Source organism: Tenrec ecaudatus, chromosome 13 (genome assembly GCF_050624435.1).
Source record: "Tenrec ecaudatus isolate mTenEca1 chromosome 13, mTenEca1.hap1, whole genome shotgun sequence".
Classification (NCBI taxonomy): Eukaryota; Metazoa; Chordata; class Mammalia; order Afrosoricida; family Tenrecidae; genus Tenrec; species Tenrec ecaudatus.
In genome coordinates this window covers 58737636-58759909 of record NC_134542.1, presented here as the reverse complement: position 1 = coordinate 58759909, position 22274 = coordinate 58737636, and the positions used below count along the sequence as shown (strand labels likewise).

General features: G+C 40.6%; 1 protein-coding gene across 3 annotated transcripts in view; it reads right to left on the bottom strand.

The window, feature by feature from the left end:
- Positions 1 to 22274, bottom strand: part of ZNF385B (zinc finger protein 385B) — a 380374-nt gene that overhangs the window by 345705 nt on the left and 12395 nt on the right. Inside the window, exon 2 of one of the 3 annotated variants that reach the window (XM_075529725.1) lies at positions 5358 to 5375. The exons of the other annotated variants lie outside the window; for them this stretch is intronic. Within the exon in view, the coding sequence (XP_075385840.1) occupies positions 5358 to 5375 (18 nt within the window). The remainder of the gene's footprint in view (positions 1 to 5357; positions 5376 to 22274) is intronic. 3 annotated transcript variants of the gene reach the window in all.

The window sequence follows — 22274 nt, the reverse complement described above, 5'->3', positions numbered from 1 at the left end:
GAGTCAATTCTGATTCATATGACATTACAGGACAGAGTAGAACTACCAATGTGGATTTTCAAGACTGTAACTCCTAATAGGATTTGAAAGTCTCACCTTTCTCCCTTGCGGTGGGTGGCGGTTTCAAACTGCTGATCTTTTGGTTAGCAGTCAACACATAACCACTATGCCACCAGGGCTCTGAAATTGGATCTGGCACATATAGTTTTCCTTTCCTTTAGGATATGGAAATTAAAGCACAGACAGGTTAAGTAAGTATTCTGGCTGTTAATGTAGAATGGAGATCTTATCACTTCAACACAAGCACTCCAAATGAACATGCCACACATGTGAAAGTCACCAGGTATGATGAGAAGAACAATACTCAACATTAAAAGCAGATCACAGATATCCTAAAATATCATTTTAATGTGGTATCAACAGAGGCAAATTATCATATAATGTCTCTAACCCTATGATTTTATTTTTATAAATTCAAATTATATTAGATTCTCATATGACCACCAGGTGTACCTTTTCAAAAAGACACATATGAACAACATCCTCAGACAATACAAAATATAACCAGTTTAATTTCGGGTCCATAGAACTTTCCAGAATTCTGGTTATTAGAAAATTACCAATATTAATATTCTAAAGCATGAGCTGCCTTATGATGAAATACTTGAGGAAGATCCTTCAAACTAGAGAAAGTAATGCGTGAAAACATGATGATTTCTAACATTTCAGGTATGCTACCATCCAAAATATTTATAATGTAGTAGTTAAGTACTTATAGCGTTCCTGCTTAGACACACTTCTATATTTATAAATTCAGAATTATATATGGAGCAATGATCAAATTGGAATTATGTGCTGAAAAATGTTACCAATGAACATGCCCAAGTGAAAAACACTGTTTTTAATAACCCCCATGAAAAACCCTTAGGCCATATGGCTCCCATCAAAGCTAGCATAGTGACCAAAAAGATTTATTTTTAACATTGAGGAACTCTTCTTTGTGAGCAGATGCCCAGACTAGCTGGAAGGCAGCAGGTTTTCATTGGGTGACTAATCACATCACTGGGGCAGGTTTTCGAAGTCTATAAAAAGAATACTTAGTAGTAAAATGCATGAATACTGATGGTAATGAACGATGTGAGCACTTCTACAGATGTCCGAGAAACATCATAATCACGAGAAACGGCCTGAATCGTACAATGAATGCAGCTCATCTCCCGATTCTCGGCGAGCAACTGCCCTTTTTGTCAAATTTGACTCCTTCAGACAAAAATCGATGAGAAATTCCCCTGAATAACATGCACATGGTTTACGCCTTGCAACAGTAATCTCTGACTTAATCTGTCATGTTCTTAGAGCAACTAATTCTGGATCAATTCAAACACACCTTACAGGAGATCTTACAATTACTAGTGCAGTTAATTATCAAGAATTTAAGTAGAGGTTTAAAAAGCTTCAAAGAGATAAAAACTCAAGCTCACTGCCACGGCATCAATCCCGACTCACGCAGATCCTACAGGACAGGGTAAGCCTGGCCCTGGTGGATGAGAGACTGCAATGCTTCACAGACTTGGAGAGCCTCATCCTCCTCCCAAGGAGAAGCTGTTGGTTTTGAGCTGCTGACCTTGCAGATTTCAGTCCCAACTCATCGCCACCCTGCCACCTGGACTCATCATGAAGAGCTGAAGTCACATGGAAAGTCTCCTTAGAAATGTCCTATAATATTCCTGCTTAAATAGTTCTTAAGGAGTTTCAAGCAAAATTGATTCCAACTCTCTCATTTTGGAGATATATATATATATATATTTAAGTCCAGAGAGTTGTGATTTATAGAAATCATTTAGAGGCCGTCTCAGGATGAGAATTCAGAAAATCTACCTCTTATATACCATATCACTTCTCTTATATGGAAGAAAGCCTCAGTGAAAAGATAAGCATTTGTTGATTTGGGTTTGTAAGTTATTTAATAGCTAAAAATGTCCCCTCATTTCACTATTGTAAAAATACAGCAGTATTGTCATATTTGTAGTAAAAAGGAAAGAGTAACTTAAAAGTAATCTGCCACCGTGGTACCATCCCAATGTGTTACACCATTTTTTATTTTTGCTGAAGAATGAATATCATTTGAAATCCACAATACTAGATAGTAAACTACAGCCTTTGTTACAGATCTCATCTGTAAACTCTCAGCAGAGAAGCATTTAGGACAGGATACTAATTTAAACCATCAGATGCATAAATCTATCTGAAAATACTTTTCCAAAACAGTCACATCGTTTTAGGCATTTCTAATTTTAAAGTTCATCTTTTAAATCTTGGAAAAGATCAAACCAGGAAACTACTAAAAACAGAAGTTAATATGTAAAAATATAATACCTCCAAGTAATATTCTATTTTGTCTTAAATCAACAATCTCTCAAAGTAAAGTCTTCTAAGAAGATTTAAATGTTTTATTTGTAAAATTATAGTATCAGAGGTAATATGGAAAACACAGTAGAATTTAAAATTAAGTCCCAGAGACAGAATTACTCACTGTCACCAAGTCGCTGTGACACACAGTAACTCTGCAGGACAGGGTAGAACTGCCCTCTGATAACGGGAGTAGAAAGCTTTATCTTTCTTCCTCTGAGCGACTGGTAGTTTCAAACTACTAATCTTGCACATCACAGTCCAACATGTAAGCATTACATCAGCAGAGCTCCTTCAAAGAAGGTATAGGTCATATAAAATATTTATACTCAAGTCTAAACTGGGTTAAAATTACTATAGGTTTTCTTCTATGTGAGAGAGAGAGAGAGAGAGAGAGAGAGAGAGAGAGAGAGAGAGAGAGATATGAATTTAAATTTTGTGTTTTGGGTTTGGTTTCCTAAAACCCCCAAAAGGAAAAATTTAATTTTCTAGCACATGCTGAAAGACACAGGTAAAAAGTCAACACAGGAAAGCTGAATTAATCAAGCAAACATCATTGACAATCAACAAAACTTTCCTCGTCATTAAACACCATTGAGACAGCTGGAGGTGGACTCAATCCAGTGAGCGATTCCATGGGAAAAGTCTTAAGGGCACAAAATGGTCTCAGAAAATAGAATGAAGCTCTCAGCATTTTGAGGACTGCACGGAGAACATCAGAGTAAAAAGTAAGAGTGTGAGCTTGTATTTTCAAGCTTATAGAAATATTTTTAAAACAATTTATTAGGGACTCATACAACTCTTATCACAATCCATATATACATACATCAATTGTATAAAGCACATCCATACATTCCCTGCCCCAATCATTCTCAAAGCATTTGCTCTCCACTTAAGCCCTTTGCATCAGGTCCTCTTTTTATCCCCCTCCCTCCCCGCTCCCCCCTCCCTCATGTGCCCTTGGTAATTTATACATCGTTATTTTGTCATATCTTGCCCTATCCGGAGTCTCCCTTCCCCCCATTCTCTGCCGTCCCTCTCCCAGGGAGGAGCTCACATGTGGATCCTTGTAATCAGTTCCCCCTTTCCAACCCACTCACCCTCCACTCTCCCAGCATTGCCCCTCACACCCTTGGTCCTGAAGGCATCATCCACCCTGAATTCCCTGTGCCTCCAGCCCTCATATGTACCAGTGTACAACCTCTGCCCAATCCAGCCCTGCAAGGTAGAATTCGGATCATGGTAGTTGGGGAGAGAAAGCATCCAGGATCTGGGGGAAAGCTGTGTTCTTCATCGGTAATACCTCGCACCCTGACTGACCCATCTCCTCTCCTAAACCCCTCTAAGAGGGGATGTCCATTGGCCAACACTTGGGCCTTGGGTCTCCACTCTGCAATTCCCCCTTCATTCAATATGGTATATATACATATATATACATACATACACACATACATATATATACATATACACACATAAAAAAAGATATATATAGAAATATTTTTAACAAGCATCGGTTCTTTTCCAGTTCTGTTCTTGGTCTTCAGGGGACACAAGGAGAATGAGAACTACACCTTGACTCACATCCTGAATACTCCAAGGGTCACAGGACTAGGAGCTCTTAGGCTATCAGGCCGATGAATGCCAGTGTTTCAAGACAGGGAGTGCTCATTATGGTTTAGATTGTGAAGACTAAATCTGGATTCTCGTTCAGTCCACTTAACACTTTTTTGTGGATCATGGTAAGACTGAGCACCGCTCTAATTAGATAACCTAAGCTTCTGGCTGCATCCTGGAATAATCATGTATAACTCTCCGAAGTGCCTGATATGGATGATAACTCATGGGACCACCAACTATTGACAGCTGTGAAGGGCCTCTTCCATCATGTCCCAAGTGCTCAAAAAGACTTTCTTCCATAGAATGTCATACACATAGTACTGAAACGTGAACCTCAATGTGACAGGAACACTTCAGTACATACCTTGACTTCTTAGGTCCTACACCTTACCCTTGTTTTTTACCACTTTTTACTTTTCATATACATTTTTTCTCTATGGTAATCGTGCATCATTTTTGTCTGAAATCTCCCCCACCCCTACTGGATTGGAAGAATACTTTACTGTATTGGAAGGATAGACCTAATGTAAAATATTATATGCTAGGTTAAGAGAAACTCTTTGGTGTAGTGGTTATGAGTTGGGCCGCTTACTGCAAGGTCAGCAGTAAGACAGAGCTTTCTATTCCCATAAAGACTCAGTCTCAGAAACCCACAGGGGCAGTTCTCTTCTGTAGGAGCTGGCATTGACCTGACGGTGGCAAGGAGTTTGGTTTGGGTTTGGAGGGCATGGTACAAAGTCTTGTTAGTGGGGTTTTCTCCCTCCCCCACCCTCCCACCGCATGTATCCTTGATCAATTATATATTGTTATTTCGTACCTTATACTGTCCATTGTTTCCATTACCTATATTTCTTTTATTCATTCCCTTTGAGTCAGGGGGCTATATATCCAATCTTGTGATGAGTTTCCCCCTTTCTCACCCTTGCCCCTCCCTGGTCGTCCCCCTACCCTCATAATATCCCTACTCCCATTACGCTTCTTGAGGGATTAATCTGTCCTGAATTCCATGTGTCAAGAGCTCTTATCTGTGCCAATGTGTGTTCTCTGGTCTAGTCAGATTCGTAAGATCTAACTGGGTCATGGAGGTGGGGGAGTATTCCGAAACTAGAGAGGTTGTGTGTGATTCATTGGTTCCAGACTACACCTTGTTTGAATTTCATTGGGAAACTTCATCCCAACCCCTCTACAGCCCTGATCTTGGCCCTTCAGACTACCTGTCGTTCTCCAAACTCAAAAATGAAAAAATTTTAAAGATACGCAACATGAGTCCCCCAAGGATATGGAATCTGCTGTTTGACGTGATGAAAATGGACAAGAGGTGGGATCACAACCTACAGAAGTGTGTGGACCTAGATAGAGGATACGGTAAGAAACAGCAGCTTCCTGTTTATGGCACATTTCCAGTAAGAAAACTGAGTTTAGAGAGGTTAGAGTACTTTCACATGCAGCTCATGAGCGGCAGGGGCAGGGAGTGAGCCCTGGGCTTCCTGATTCCAACGTGCATGCGCTTTGCTACTCTGCTCTATCGCCTGCCTTGGCCGTTCCTCCACAAGCCGTTCACCTGTGTGGCTTCTTTCCAAGACTTCACTCCCCCAGCCCAGCAGAGTGCAAGTCCCATTACCCAACGATTCTTAAAGGTTCTTCAGAACCAACTGGAGAGCTTTTAAAAAGAACAGTGCCAGGTGGAACCTGGGCATTGGTACACATTTAAACCCCCCAAATGTGCGGCCATTACAGGCATACGACCTGTGCCTTGCAATCTAGACTCTTCATGACCAGCATAATTGCTTTGCCAACTTTGCTTCCTGGAGCTTCCTCACAACCACCCTACGCTCCAGACACACCACCAGGGACCCCCATTTGGCTCTGAGCTTTAGACAAAGAAATAACATTTACCAAAGGAAAAATATTTTCTAATTTAGATTAGGGTCTCTCTTCTTTGTAGTCAGGGAATTTTTTCGACCCTTTTAAAACTGTCAAATCAGGAAAATGTAGTGAGGCTTCCTTCCTTGCTGTTTCTGTTGTCATAGTCATGAGGCCAGGGAACATGGAACTACATAGACTCTTAGTATTAAGTGTCTTTGTCCCGTTAGTTCAGCTACGATGAACACATTGCCAATGAGACTAATAGTGTGGCTTTCTTTTTTTTTTTTCTTTTTTATAAATCATTTTATTGGGGCTCATACAACTCTTATCACAATCCATACATCCATCAATTGAGTAAAGCACCCTTATACATTCGTTGCCCTCATCATTCTCAAAATTCGCCTTCCACTTGGGTTCCTGGAATCAGCTCATTTTCATTTTTGCCCTCCCCCTTCTTCCCCCCTCTCTCATTAACCCTTAATAATTTATAAATTATTATTTTATCTTTTTTTTTTTTTTTAGTTTTTCATTGTAACTTTTCATTGTGAACTGGGTGAAGGTTTACAGAGTAGAATAGTTTCCCATGCATTGATTGCAACCCCCACATTGTCATTCCATGCTGTATTTTCTAATTCTTTTTTTAAAATTTATTTATTTATTTTAACAATTTATTGGGGCTGATACAATTCTTTCACAGTTCATACATATACATACATCAATTGTATAAAGCACATCTGTACAGTCTTTGCCCTAATCATTTTTTTCTCTTTTCTTCTTTTACATTTTATTAGGGACTCATACAACTCTTACCACAATCCATACATATACATACATCAATTGTATAAAGCACATCCATACATTCCCTGCCCCAATCATTCTCAAGGCATTTGCTCTCTACTTAAGCCCCTTGCATCAGGTCCTCTTTTTTACCCCCCTCCCTCCCCATTCCCCCCTCCCTCATATGCCCTTGGTAATTTATACATCGTTATTTTGTCATATCTTGCCCTATCCGGAGTCTCCCTTCCCCCCTTCTCTGCTGTCCCTCTCCCAGGGAAGAGGTCACATGTGGATCCTTGTAATCAGTTCCCCCTTTCCAACCCACTCCCCCTCCACTCTCCCAGCATCGTCCCTCACACCCTTGGTCCTGAAGGTATCATCCACCCTGGATTCCCTGTACCTCCAACCCTCATATGTACCAGTGTACAGCCTCTGTCCTATCCAGCCCTGCAAGGTAGAATTCGGATCATGGTAGGTGGGGGGAGGAAGCATCCAGGATCTGGGGGAAAGCTGTGTTCTTCATCGATACTACCTCACACCCTAATTAACCCATCTCCTCTCCTAAACCCCTCTATGAGGGGATCTCCATTGGCCGACACTTGGGCCTTGGGTCTCCACTCTGCACTTCCCCCTTCATTTGATATGATATATATACATATATACACATACAGCAACCAGTTAGTTGGCTCTGAGTAGGTTAAAAACACAAACTTCACCCTTAGTCTTGAAGTGTCAATGAGCTCATAAAGTCTGATTGTGCTGTTGCTCATAAGAGAGTATATATTCTTCAAATGTAAAGACAGACATATTTTAAAGATTTTAGAACAGTGCATCCAGTTTAAGACGCTTAGAAGACAGAAGGTAAGTATCCAGTTGAGCAATAGTCAGTTGATCATAAGATGAATCAAGCCCTTCACTCCACAGTGGTACAAGCTGACTGTGAGTATAAAATAAAATCACTCCATTTAACTGCAGCTGACATTTTGAGCTTATTAAACAAAATTAAATGAATTAATTAGCAATTGAACTCAACATTAAATCTATAGAAGCAAAAAGATTCCGGAGAAAACACCTATCATCTCATCAAAACCTTGCATTTTCACCTCAAAGGTAAATTCACTCCGTGCTATGTTTCCTGAACAGAAAACTAAATATGTGAGGTTAAGAAATGAACCTACCGCATGACAGAGCGACCTCGATGCAGTACTGAACGCTGTCAAATTTGTGAACTTTCAGGCATGCCTCGCGATTATTTTAAGCAGCCCTGGTGGCATTGTGTGATAAATGTTGAGCTGCTAACTGAAAAATCTGCATTTCAAACCTACCAGATGTTCCTTGGGAGAAAGATGAGATTATCTGCTGTTTCCATAAGGATTTACTGTCTTAGAACCCATATATTGGGTCCTTATGAGTCAGAATTGAATTGATGACAGCAGGTTTGGTTTGGGGTTATTATTATTTTCACATGGCCTTCCATCTTTCTCTCCTTTTAATGATACCAAACCAAACTCACTGCCGGAGTCGAGGGTGACTCATAGGGACCTCTTGTGGGTTTCCAAGGCTGTAACTGTTTACGAGGTAGACTGCCCAGGACCTGCTGGTGGTTTCGAACTCTGGACCATGTGGATCACAGACCAATGAATAACCAATACACCTGCAGGGCTTCTTTGAATATGGCAAAGGGACTTATACTTTGGCTGTTTCCACTTCCTTTACAAAATTGAAGTTCCCTACAGTGCCCACATGGAGAACTTCAAAAAATTAGTGGAAAAATTCATAAGAAGGCAAATGGAAGGATTATGTGAAAGGGACATTTGAGTTGAGGAGTGAATTTCCAGAATGTACTAGAAGGTAAACATGTATCAGCAGGCAAGTTAACCTGGACACCGGGAATGGTCCTAATAGACTCAATGGAATATCTGCTCAGGCCTTGACCACACAGCAGCTGTCACCTTGAACTTGTAGGGAACAGACACTTGTTAGGACAGAGGGCAACAAGGACATCCAATATCCTGGTAAGTTGGCTTCTGCTCTACGCCTTTTCTTACCCATTAAATAATGGAAAAACCATAAAATCCATTGGAACCCTACTGCCTCTACTGTGGTAAATTCTGATCACCACACATGCTCTCCATTTTCCTTTAACTTTTTCCTCTTTCATTTCCTCTTTTATATGCAAATGTTATTTTCAAAAGTAAACCATAAATATATTTAATAATTCATGAGAACAAAAGGAGTATGAGTTTAAGTCTATTTCAAATAGTAGAAAGGCTATAATAATTAAGAGTAATTATATTTCTTACTTAGTCCCAAGGCTCCTTATGAAACACTCATTCATTCTGTCTTTCTCCTCCCCAACTGTGTCCCTCCTCTGTCTCTCTATAGTTCCGCACACACAAATGTGGTGACTGGCTTCTGTAAATAGTACAGCTGAGAAAACATTGCAGACCAGTTCTACCTTTTCCAAATGAGGTCATTATGAGTCAAAACTCACCTTGATAGAACCCAACCTAATGCCAACTACAACACATTTGTATGAACACACACACCTTTTAAACAAAATACACACACTTGCATATTGCTTGTTTTGCTTATATCTTGTACACTATCCCATATCAGCTTCTTTCAACATATCTTATTTTTCATCACTGTATAACGCTATACTGTATGGATAAAACATAACTGTTACCATCACAATAAAATTCTGTATGCACATGTGAACACACATATTCAATAACATCTACTGATGTATTATCACTGATAATGAATAAAAGGAAGGCAGGACACAGACTATCCTAGAGGCACTCACCCACTAGGAAGAAAGATATTAAAATAATTAATAATTATAGACCATGTGTGTAATGCCTGCATATCTCCAAACTAAGCCCACTTCCGTTGCATCCATTGTGACTCATAGCAACCCAATGTGGGGTTGCCCAGACTGTAAATCTTTATGACAACAGACAGCCTCCTAGCTCCTGTGCAGTGGCTGCTGGGTTTGAACCCCCAACCTTACTCTTAGCTGTCCAATACCTAACCCACAGCACCACGTAATAAAATCTGGATAAAGAGGAAAGTCCATTCTGGAAATATACTTAAGTTATCCTATGTGTTATTTTTTTAAGTTTACAAACATATTCAAATGTGATAAGAAAAACAAGCATAATACCTTAGTCCCCGTGACCCTGGTATTTGCAGTTAGTAATTAAAAGTGCTGATTAGAGGAAGAATTATTTTTACCAACTCATCTACATTTACAATCTATATTTATTAAAATAAAAGTAGAATGATTTGAGGATTTCTCTGGTTTGATACATGTTTTGACGGCTTCAACTTTGTCTAAAAATATTTAACAACAGACTATTTTTTTCTCCATCAGGTTTTCAGATATTTTTAGCTCTTCGTTCAATTAATGAAGTTTTATCACTCTGCCCCCTCTTCTACTCAACCAGTAAACTTTAATACAAGTTGTTCCTTATTCACTATTTCTACCCACAAAGCCTACATTTTAACATGAGGTGTGTCCGGGAAAATCAATAATATTACACAGAAAGCACTTTCAGTATTCAGATACTAACAGTAGCATCAATCAATTAATTAATGGCATTAATTCAGATACTGATAATAGTGTTGCAATTAGTAAGGCCACTATAGGAATTTTCAATATGCCTGCTTCTAACCTTCCTTTAAAGTTGTCATTCTCTCTACTGGAGAGCTGTACAACTTTGCCCTAGAGCCCCAGTCATGTCTCCGACCACATCTCCTTTCCACTGTCTTCATCACCCCGGTGCAGGTGCTGTTAGTACGTCCTTGGGCAAACACAAGCAGTTAAACTGAGCTGCACGTAGAATCAGAGAAGAAGCTGGTGTGCCGATGTGGAAGCTGCTGACGAGGGTGCGGTTGAGATGGTTCCACTTCTAGTTCGACTCTTTGGCAAGCCACTCACCTTTGCATTGATTCTGACTACCATCATAGCTCTAGCTATGTCCAAGGTAAGGCTAAAATAAAACAACTGATGGCAATGATGAACTGAGAGTTAAGAGCGGGAAGGATCCCTGAGTCCCCTTTCAGAAACTCCTTTCCATTCCCGCCAAGCGTCCTTTGTATGCAGCCGCTATCTACTCCAAACCTTCCCGCCTATTGCCACCGGCTTGGGTTTAGTGCACTGCAGCACCATACGTCTTATCAATGTCAACGATACTGTTTATCTCTCAGGCTCCACTACGTGTTATATAAAATATAATCGATATTTATATAATAGTTATTGTATAAGCTATAGTCGATCAATTTTGCTACAATGATCATTTTATTAGAAGAATATAAATATAAATGTATTAGATATTTATCTTAGCTATACAGTAATTTGAACTAGATGATACTTGGTATAATTCTAAATTTTTTAATTAAAAAATTAGAAGAAAGAACAATATGAAAATAACAATAGACTATATTTATTGAGTATGTACTACATGCTAAACCATAAAACTCATGATGGAAACAGCAGTCAAGAACTCAGACAACATACTATATTGGACAAATTCTCTGCGCAAGACCTATTTGAAGCAGTGGTTCTCAGATTTCCTAGTGCTGTTACCCTTTCATATAGTCCCTCATGTTGTGGTGACCCCAACCATACAGTTATCTTCATTGCTTCTTCATAACTGTAATTTTTCCACTGTTATGAATTGGGGAACCCCTGTGAAAGGGTCATTTGGCCCCCATAGGGGTTGCAACCCCCAGGTTGAGACCTGCTGCTTTCAAATGTTAAGGAGTAAAAATATCACTTGGAGAACTAAGGTGTACCTGACCCATGTAATGGTATTTTCAATAGTTTCATGGCCATGCAAAACCTGGTAAATAAATATGAAAGGCTACAAAAGAGTTAGTATCTTTGAATTATGATATTGCTAAAAAAGTGAAGTCATTTGCTAATGACTTTGCTATTCCATTCTTGGAAACCTTTTTCAAACTCATCTGTTTGGATAGCTGACAGCACCATCCTCATCTTTACTTCACCTCTTCTGTGGCGTCACATTGCTGTCCTTTCATGTCCTTCCTCATTTGTGGAAACAAAAAGAAGTCGAATGGAGCTCAGTCAGGTGTGTGGGGCAAGAGAGGCATGCTGTTTTGTGATGGCTGTGTGAGCAGGTGCATTGTCGTGGTGGCAAAACCAACCCCCCGTCTGCCACAACGCAGGCCTTTTTGTCACACACTGTTATGTAATCTTTTAGAACCTCTAAATAGAAAGTTTGATTAACAGTCACTGACATGGTGGAGTGAACTCAAAATGCACTATCCCCCTCATATTAAAAACAAAAAAAGAAGAACATGATTTTGATCTTTAATTGCACTTGACGAGCCTCTGGGGGGTGAGGTGCCAATGGTATCTTCCAGTTGCTTGATTGATGTTTGCTTTTGGGGTAGTAAGAACAGCCCATGTGTCACTACCAGTAAATGACCTTGGAAAAAAGGTCAATTCAGAGCTGTTGTTTCAAAGCTCAGCATGTTTCCAGTGGACGCTCTTTTTCCTGGTCAGTCAGAACCCAAGGCACAAATTTCACAGGGACCCTTCTTATTCCCAAATCTTCCATTAAAATCCACTGAACCGAACTCCAAGATAGTCCAGATGGCTTCCCCATCTCTTCAGTGGTCCGGCGTCCGTCTTTGAGCACTATCGCACAGATTTTGTCCACATATTTGTTCGTTCAGGCGGTTGATGGATGTCTACAACCAGGTTCATCATCAATTGATGTTTCACCTTTTTTGAAAGGAGAAAACCACTTGTACACTTGAGTTTTTCCCATAGCACTGTCCTTGTAAGCAGTGTTCAACATCACAACAGTTTCTTTGGCATTTTTCCCAAGCAGGAAATAAATTTCACAGCTGCACACTGTTCTCTTAAATTGGCCATCACAAAAACGAGGCTCAGGCAAAACTGCTTTTAAGAAAAAATTCACTGTGACCAGAGAGAACCTTCCCAGGTGAAGCCACTGGTTGCACTAACTCAGAGTGAGTTGCTCAATGCTCACCTAGTGGGAAACATGCTTACTATGAAAGCTCTGTCCAGCATAGCTTTTTTCCAGTGTTTTTTGGGGTACCCCCTCATATATACCCTTTTCAATTTAATATGCTCATAAAAAAATGCTCTGGAGTCAGAAAGTTTAATTATCCATTGATCTTCAACCTACTTCATCACACACTGCAATAGCAATCTACCATTGGCTTCAGTACCACCGCTGAGAAATGAGTACCAAGTTCCAAAGGAAATTCCTTCACCTTCAAACAGTGTTGTTGGGAAACTCTTCTTTATGTCAAGCATAACTCTTTCTACCTGAAGATTCAACCCACTGATCTTAATTTTAGCAGAGTACTTTTTAAAAAATCATAAAACACATTAGATATTATAAATCCTGTAATAGTGTCTTCTTCTGGATAAATGTACTCAATGTGCTTTGGTCATAGTGGTCTCACATAAAAACATCTAAGGTCTTCTGTATGCTCTGACTGGATGATCAAGAACAAGACCACACTCTTCCTTGTTATACTTGATTTCTATTAATGCGATCAAAACTACCAGCGGCAACTCCATGACAACGAACAGAAACAATAATAGCAACAATACAGAGTATGTGCTATAGGTATCAGGATTTACATTAGCCATGTGTTTCTACATATTAACAACCCCAATTTACTATCATCCATCACTCTAAAAGCCAAGTTATCGTTGTTCTCATCACGCCATGGCAGAGCCCTGGAGTCTTGCATTAGGTTAATGTTGGCGAAGTAGACTTTGGGCATAGGAATCCAGGCACCGGATTAAAGTACATTATCAGATCAAACCACATCAATATATATTCTATTAGAGGCCTGATACAGAAACAATGCAGAAAGAATAGTTCAAAGCATGGATTCTGGAGTTGACTGCCTGTGTTCAAATCACAGCTCAGCTAGCTGGATGGCTTTGGGCATATCACCTTAATTTTTATGTATATCTGTTTATGTACCTGTAAAATGGGTCTATTAACACTACTTCTTTAGAGGAATGTTTCGAGAATTAACAGAGTGTATACCTTCTCTCATTTCAACTACAAACAGAAGACTCCACAGGCTTCTTCCCTAAATTTATACAACATTAATTAAGTATCCAAATTACACAAAACCCACAAGTTACAGTTAGACAAGAGTCAACTAATCTATTGTGAACACATCATTACATATTCCGCAATGATAAAAAAATGTGCCATGTAGGTAGAAGAAAATGTCAGAAAAAGAAGACCCCGTGGAGTCATTTCTGAATCTGGTTACCACTAGATATTTTTAAATGTCTTCAAAGTTCAGATGCAAAAATTTCCCAGAAACTAGAAGATACCTAAACCAAGAAATTCCCTCAATTTAGTGGAAGATGCAAAAAGGTTCTAGATATAAATCTATTCCCGCATCGTTTTCTGAAAAATCAAGCACTGGCAGGGAGTGAATCAGAGGAAAAAGTAGAACCACCATTGTCATACATTTTCTTTTTTTTTCTCCAAGGTCTCTTTTAAAATTTTATTTTAATATGTCACTTTATTGGGGGCTCATACAGCTCTTATAACAATCCATGCAACAATTGTTTCAAGCACATTTGTACATATGTTGCCATCATCATTTCCAAAACATTGTCTTTCTACTTGAGCCCTTGGTATCAGCTCCTTTTTCCTTCCCTCTCTCCCCACCCTCCCAACCTCACGAACCCTTGATAATTTATTTTTATCTTCATAGTTTACACTCACGTTTCTCTTGTTTGTTCCCTGGGGTGGGAGGGAGGGCTTATACATTGATCATTGTATACGTTCCCTCTCTCTTCCCCTTCTCCTTCCACCTCCCCCACCCTCCTGATGTTACTACTCTCATTATTGGTCCTCAGGGGTTTATATGTCCCGGACTCTTATCTGCACCAGTGTATATGATCTGGTATAGCCAGATTTGAAAGTAGAACTAGGGTCATGATAGGGGGGGGGGAGTGTAGAGCAGGAAGCATTAAAGAACGAGAGGGATGTTCTGTGTTTCACTGGTGCTATACCGCTCCCTGGCTGGCTCGTCCCTACCTTGTGACACTTCTGTGAGGGGATGCCCAATTGTCTACAGATGGGCGTTGGGTCTCCATTCCAACCCCTCTCATTCATATAAAAATGATTGTTTGCTTTGGGTCTTCTGATGTCTGATACCTGATCCCATCAACACTTGTGAGCACAAGGATTGGTATCCTTCTTCCATATGGACTTTGTTGCTTCCCTGCTAGATGGCTGCTTGTTTAAGTTCAAGCCTTTAAGACCCCAGACGCCTTATCTAGTAATATCCAGGCACCTTCAGCTTTCTTCACCATATTAGCTTATGGACCCATTTTTGTCTTTAGCGATCATGTCAGGAAAGTGAGCATCACAGAATGCCAGGTTACTAGAACCAAGTTTTTTTTTGTTGAGCAAGGATTTGTGTAGAGGCCCAATGTCCATCTGCTACCTTAATATTTAATCTATAAATTATGTACCTAGACCTATATCCCTATCATTATATATTAATATATTTACTTATGTACATGCCTATTTTTATACAGCTATAAATGTCTTTTGCCTCCTAGTTCTTTCCTCTATTTCCTTTTACATTCCTCCTGTCCCACTATTATGTTTGGCCTTCATTCAGCTCTCTGTACTTCCTCTGAAACTCACATGTGAATTTTGAAATGTCCAGAAAAGATGCTCCAGGAAATGTCCCAGTGGTGTGGAAGATTCCCCATACCAACCAGGTGATGGAACTGATACTGAGAAATGTCACTTTCTAGAAAGTAAAGAGAATAAAGCCCTTAAAACTGCTTAAAACTTTAATTTATTATAAGTTACCTATCAACAAGTATCATCAATATCTTATCAGAAAGTGTCTTTTCTAAACCCTTGAGGATAATTTGAAAGGAAAATAATATTTTTGACATATACTTAGTAGTGGAAATTTATATTACAATGTTTTACCATAAGAAACACACCAACAAAGTTGAATAGGATGGAATCATCTGGGCCAATGCTGGAGCTAGCATGGAGACTAGAGAAGAATGACAGTCGATGGAAGAGAAATCAAAATCTTTTCCCAAAGAGTACTATTGGGATAACAGAAAAGGCAGGCAATATCATATTCTAAAAATAGAAGAAGTCGGGTAAAATGCAGTAACATTTATGATGAGGCAGCAGTGGAAAACCAGTTGAGGTGGGAAGGCAATAATAACATCATTAAAACTCGAGTATAATCCGACTGAAATAGTGGTTTGCTGCTAATAGACGTGGGGAAAAATGCAGCTAAATGATAATTTTGTCCTAAAAGGCTATATAAATGGAGAAGTAAGCTAGATCACTGGAAGTCCCAGTTAATTCAGAGAAGGTTGGAGTTATTGGGAAAGTTGAGTTAATTAATTCCCTCGAACTATTTCATTGACTACACAATCATCTGATCAACTGGGGCTGAGCGAATGGAGGTAGTACCTTCCACTGCGTACAAATAGGTTATTTTAATACAGTTAATTTCGTGTCCTCTATAGTAACACAGTTAATTTCATGTCCTCTATAGTATTCACTATCAACTGCAAAGTCACCTACACAAAATTCTGGTAGAGTATTATGTGGTTCATTTCTGCATATTTTCCCACCCATGGAGAAATATACAGAAATACACAGAAATCCAGTCATTCTTATTCCCCAACCCAAAACAGGAGAGGCAGGACTGGGACATGGGAATAGAAAAGAGAAGTCTTCAGAAAGCTGCGAGCCCACAGACAATATTTCAGCTCAGTCTTACATGGGCGGAAGCACAGGAGGAGAAGCCTCCCAGCAAGACTCTCCTTCTGAGGAGAGGTAGCTCAGATAGGTAAGAGGTGCATTGAGAACTAGGGTAAAATGCTCTAGAGAGATGGGGCTTTCTACTCCCATAAAGAGTTACAGTCTCAGAAACTCACAGGGAGCAGTTCTACTCTGTCCTATAGGGTTACTCTGAGTTGGCATCGACTTGAGGGCAGTGAGTTAGATTTGCTTTTGTTTTTTTCTCTTCCATTGTGATGAAATCAGAATTGAGATAGCTCTAGCTTGCAACAGAGTTGGGTAATTAGTTTGACATATGTACACTAAGGATTATAATACTGTGCTTTAAGGAGTCAATAAAACCCTGCCTATAAATATTTTATGTAGTTTTGAGGCACATAACATTTGTACAATAAATAGTATCTCTATTCTATTTGCTTCAATTATGGTGAGTTGAATAATTAAATAATTGCAGAGATTTTCTTATAACTCAAGTTTACAAGGTCCTCAGCCTCTGCAGGAAACCTAGGCGTTGACAGTCAAGAAAACTGAGTCTTCAAAGCACCAGCACAATGAAAGGAGAGATTGGTGAGGGTAGGGGGGTTTGAGAAGGGATCCAGTTCCATCTTTTTTATTACTAATTGTTTTATTGGGGGGCTCTTACAAATCTTATGACAATTCCTCATTCATTTGTATCGAGCACACTTGTATATTGCCATCAACATTTCCAAAACATTTTCTACTTGGGCCCTTGGTATCAGCTCCTCTTTTTCCCCTCCCTGCCTCCCTCCCTCTCTCAGCCTTGTGAATCCTTGATCAATTATCGACTATTGATGTTATTTCATGTAATGTATAAACATATCAGACTCACTGTGGAAGGAAACTCCTGGGGGAAAACTGTTTTCATGGGTAAGGGATCACTGGAATTGGAACTGCCTTGTATCTTATCCGTTGTGGTTGATGTAAGGTTGTTGTTGTTGTTGGGTGATGTGGAGTTCTGACTCACAGCAGCCCCATGCAGCCCCACACGGCAGGATTTTCTGGTTGTAATAGTTACAAGAGCAGGTTGCCACACCTTCCTCCCACAGAGCTGCTGGCTGGCTTCAAATGACCCATCTTTCAGATAGTTGCTGAGCAATGGACCATTTCACCTCCAGGACCCCTTTAAAAGTTTATTGATGACTATTATTGAATGTGCTGTCGTTATTGCTTTATTTTAGTAATCATGCAGGGATTCCACATATTTACTCACAATTTCTACTACACCAATCCTATTTATTTCCCATGATACTCTAAGTTTCTCAAATGGTAACTTTTTACCATGAAAGTGTTAAGGCATAAACCCTATCAGTGGACATTTTTTTAATGGAAATGTGAAACTTCTTACGAAGGGCTTGGGAGACCAACTTTCTAGACCATTGCTATGGACTCATCTTATTTAGAAACCTATGACAGCCAGATAAAAACATTGGGCCGAATTTGAATTTCATATAAAAATTGGCTGATGTTTATGTACCTATATCCCAAATATTACATAGAATATACTTATAATAAAAAATACTCATTATTTAGTAAAATTTCAAATGCACTTGAGCATTCAGTATCTCTTTGTGCTATATAAAAACCCATAATGAAACTCACTGCCACCGAGACGATTCTGACTCACAGCCACCCTATAGGCCAGGGTAGACCTGCCCCCGTGGGTTTCTGAGACCGTAGCTCTGAGCAGGAGAAGAAAGCCTATCTGCTGGCCTTGTGAGTGGCAGCCCATCTTGTAATCACCATACCACAGGCTCCTAGGTCACCCTAGCTTTAGGTCTTCCTAGTTCATGGAAAGGAAATAGGATCGGATAATCAGGGGAAAGTCTAAAGGGGCGGGGGGGGGAGGGTTTCAATGCAAAGATCCACTTTCTTACCTAAAGACAATCACCTTAGCAACCTGCCTGAAAACACATGACATATTCTGTATAAGTAGTCCAACTAGTTAGTGGATGTATACAGTAGGAAAGACGAGCGGACATACAGAGTCACTTTTCACATGACACCTAGGTCTCTCAACTCCACTAAACTTATGACATCAGCAGTATTTCACAAGTAATCATTTTTAAAATTTGCAGTAGAATAACAGAACTGTGATCCCTGGAAAAGGGCAGGTAATTCACGGAGACTTACGTGATTCACATCCTCTCACTGATTTCAGAGATCTTATTTCTTATGATGGGGAAATTGCTGCCAAGACTTCAAACAGGTATGCCAAATTATCCCTCACTTTCTCTGAGAGAATCTTCTCTGATCTATATAATATGACAAGCTTTCCTATTCTAAGAAAACACTGACATCTTAAACTTCTTGCAAGGTTTTCATTTACTAAGCATGTGATCTCACCATGAATTTCTAAGAGAAAACTCAACACCCTGTTAACCGTCTCATTTGCAGCCAACCAACACAATTCTGTGCCACGGGCTTTGCCGAGGTGAAAAAGAGGTGCCTATTTGTACGTCAAAACCAAATCAAAGCCCCTCTGAAACCTGATGATGAACTGTGATCTGACTTCCCCAAGTAACAAAAGAAAAATGAGTTGCCCAATATTATATTTCATTTAAAAGCAGACAACCTTCTAAATGGTTCCTATTACACCCTTGCTTTTCAATGATAACATTTTATTTTGAATCCTTCATCATGTGTAGTCATTTAACTTAGGCAAAGATCCAAGGATGAACAAGAATAAAATATGAAATTCAAGATTACAGAGGTGTTTTCAGTTCCACTGCCAAGTCCACATAAGAGAAAATACATAGTAGCACCATCTCTAATCCACCTGCACATTCATTCTCACCCAGTATAAAACAAGCACAAGAATGCATACTTCATTACAAATCTAGGAGTTAAATTTGAACACCTTCTATTTCAAAATGTAGTCTGGCCAGTACAAGTAGGTTCAATGTAGCATGGGTCCATATGTGCTCTTGAAAAGCAAAGGCTCAGCCAGGCAAGCTCAGTGTTTACAAGTGTGTTCAATCCAGTGTTGCTCTGTGGACACAACCAGAAACGATGCATCATCTGTCTACACATTTGGTGGTGGAGAGCATGGATCTTCCAAAACAAGGCAGTTTCATGGGGCAAAAAACTCTGCCTCAACATTTTAATCTCTCTTTAAATGGAAAATTGCATTGCTTAACTGACTCAATCCATATTACACATCTCTACTCGAAAACATGGGCTGTTTGTATCCAATATCAAACACAAGAAAGGCTTGGTCTTGCTCCGCCAGTGTTCTAGGGATGTCTTGCCAAACACTCAGATAAGGACGAAGAGGTTTTACACGAATTCACTGCAAAACGATGAACTACTGCATTGCATTTCAGGAAAAAACAGGTTGTCTTTTTTCCCCCTCCTTTTTTCAAAACTCCTTGTGAAAATACAGGTAGCTGTTTTGATGTCACATTAAGGAAGGTCCAAAGTGGCCAACTGTTAGCAACTTCAAGCCTGGAGAGCCCAAGGGAAGCAACATGAAGGACCTTGGAGAAAGGACAGTGCATCCAGAGAGTAGAACAGGTTGAAAGTGTCTCTTCTTGAGGGTCTAATTAGGTTGCCTTCCCCCAACGCCCCCCTTTTTATCTCATAGAGACACCTTAGCAGAGACTATCCGCTCTGACAGAACGCCCAAATCCTGGCAGTGAACCAGAAATTGACCATTACCATAAAAAGAGCTGCAAAATGAGAAACCATGTGCTCAGTATAAAACTAATTTCATGCTTTCAAAAGCACACAGTGGCTTCCAGCAAGAGAGTGCCCTGGGACTTGCCGAGACAGATTGGCGAACACAAATGGTCTGCTCCTGACGTGTCTGCTTAGCCAAGCTTTACATGCACTGGCAGTAAACGGGGTTCTTGAATCTTCTATCAAACAAATACACACTTATCTATAACTTTAGAGCTTAGTGCCATGAGAGAGACACCTCACAGAAATTTGGCAGGAAAAGCACACACGCATACATTTACACACGCCCCATCCCTGTGAAAGCACTGTCTCCGCAAACCTATGCCGAGCAGACGCTTCATAAGCACCCCTTTGCATGAAGGCACCCTGACTCTCACCCTGCAGCCTGTCTAGAAACAACTTCTCCCCACGTAGGAAGGGGAGTTTAGCAGAGCCTCCGAGAAGGAGTCCCTCGGCTCGGAGGGTAACTTTGAGCTCCCCCTTCATGCACTTGGCTTTCTAAGCCTCTACACTCACTACCCCGTCTCAGACCTTCCTGGCTCTGATGACTTCGTCATTTAACTTCCCATGTGAGCAGCAGTACGCTATTCACATTCTCAGGCTAAAAGCTGCCACATGACAAATGTCACATCTAATTAAAGCGTGCTCACGAAGAAATGCTGGCAATCTTTCCTCCCTCTCCTATAGCACACGCCATCACGAGGGATCAATGACGGCAGGCTGTCCAGCGCATGACAGGTCATAACTTGTAATTATTAATAACGTCAAGTTTAACAAGGCGTCCACTCCAGGATGCAATCCATTTCACTGGCTTTCCCCGCTACCTTGTAAACATGCCTTGTTTCCGCCTGTATGTTTTTCCTGTCAGAGAGGCTACAAAGCACATTTAGTTCACAGCCTCTTTTCATAAACCATAAGCACATAATAACACTGCTAATTACCCGCTTTCAGCAAGGAGAGCAAATCACATCAGATCTCTGACTTGTTCTGAATGTTTGAAATGCAAAGGAAGGCGCCTCCCGGCAAGGCATGCTCGGCAAACAGCTAGCACGGAAGAAAAGAATGCATGTCACACCCATGTATGGAGTAACTTTGCAATGAAAGGAAGGCATCCTCTCTTTCCCCCTTCAGCCTGCCTCCCTCTGATCTGTCGGAGAACGTGATGAACACAACTGATGGTTCCACGGACTCACACACAACACACAGCGGCTCTCCGTTCCTGCCGCCCAGATCCCCATCCAAGTTAGAGACTGAAAATGCTCACCTCTACTGGGCAGTCCGCTCCACATCCTGGCAGGTTCTCCAGCCTAGAGAGCAACCAAGTTGAATCGACGGAAGTTCCAGTGTGTGACTGGCAGAATGCACAGCGCTGCCGGGACTCCAGTCCAGCCGGGGGATCTGCGTGACAGCCAGCCCCACGTTAGACCAGTGCAGCTCCGAACCTTCCCAGACGCTGGCTTCTCACAGTGCTCACTGAAAACCCTGTACACGCTGGCAACATGTTAGGGACGGACGAGCACGCTCGGAGTCATTGGTGAAGAAAGCAGAGCAGTTTCAGTTCCATATCTCCATGCGTGCTGAAACCCGCAGCTCTGCCAACCGACAAGTCTGAGGTGGATTTACGCTGAGAAACAGGCAACCTAAGCCTTCATTACCAATGCATGAAATCAGCCACTGTGATCAAATTCAAGCAAACCGCAAAAAGGAGATGGTTAAGGAAGGCTCCGCAGATTCTGCACGAACCATGCGGAAGGGAGGATCGTCTATCGAAATTGTGTCAATGTTAACAAGAGCTCTGGCTTCTCAACAGTGAGCAGGATACAGAGGAGAAATCAGGCGTCTGTGTTATAAGGAGTTATCATAAAGGCTGCAAACATCAACCTAGCTGGAGATTCCTGAGGCTCTCTCTAGACAAACGAGGGCGCAGAAGCGATGGCAATGCCAACAACAACTGTAACACAAATGCCATCTATTCAGACACAGATGCCCCTTAAAGAGCAAGTGAAATACATTCGTGCCTAAGCACCTGTCTTTAGAAATAAAGTAACAATCGCAGTAAACACGTTCAGG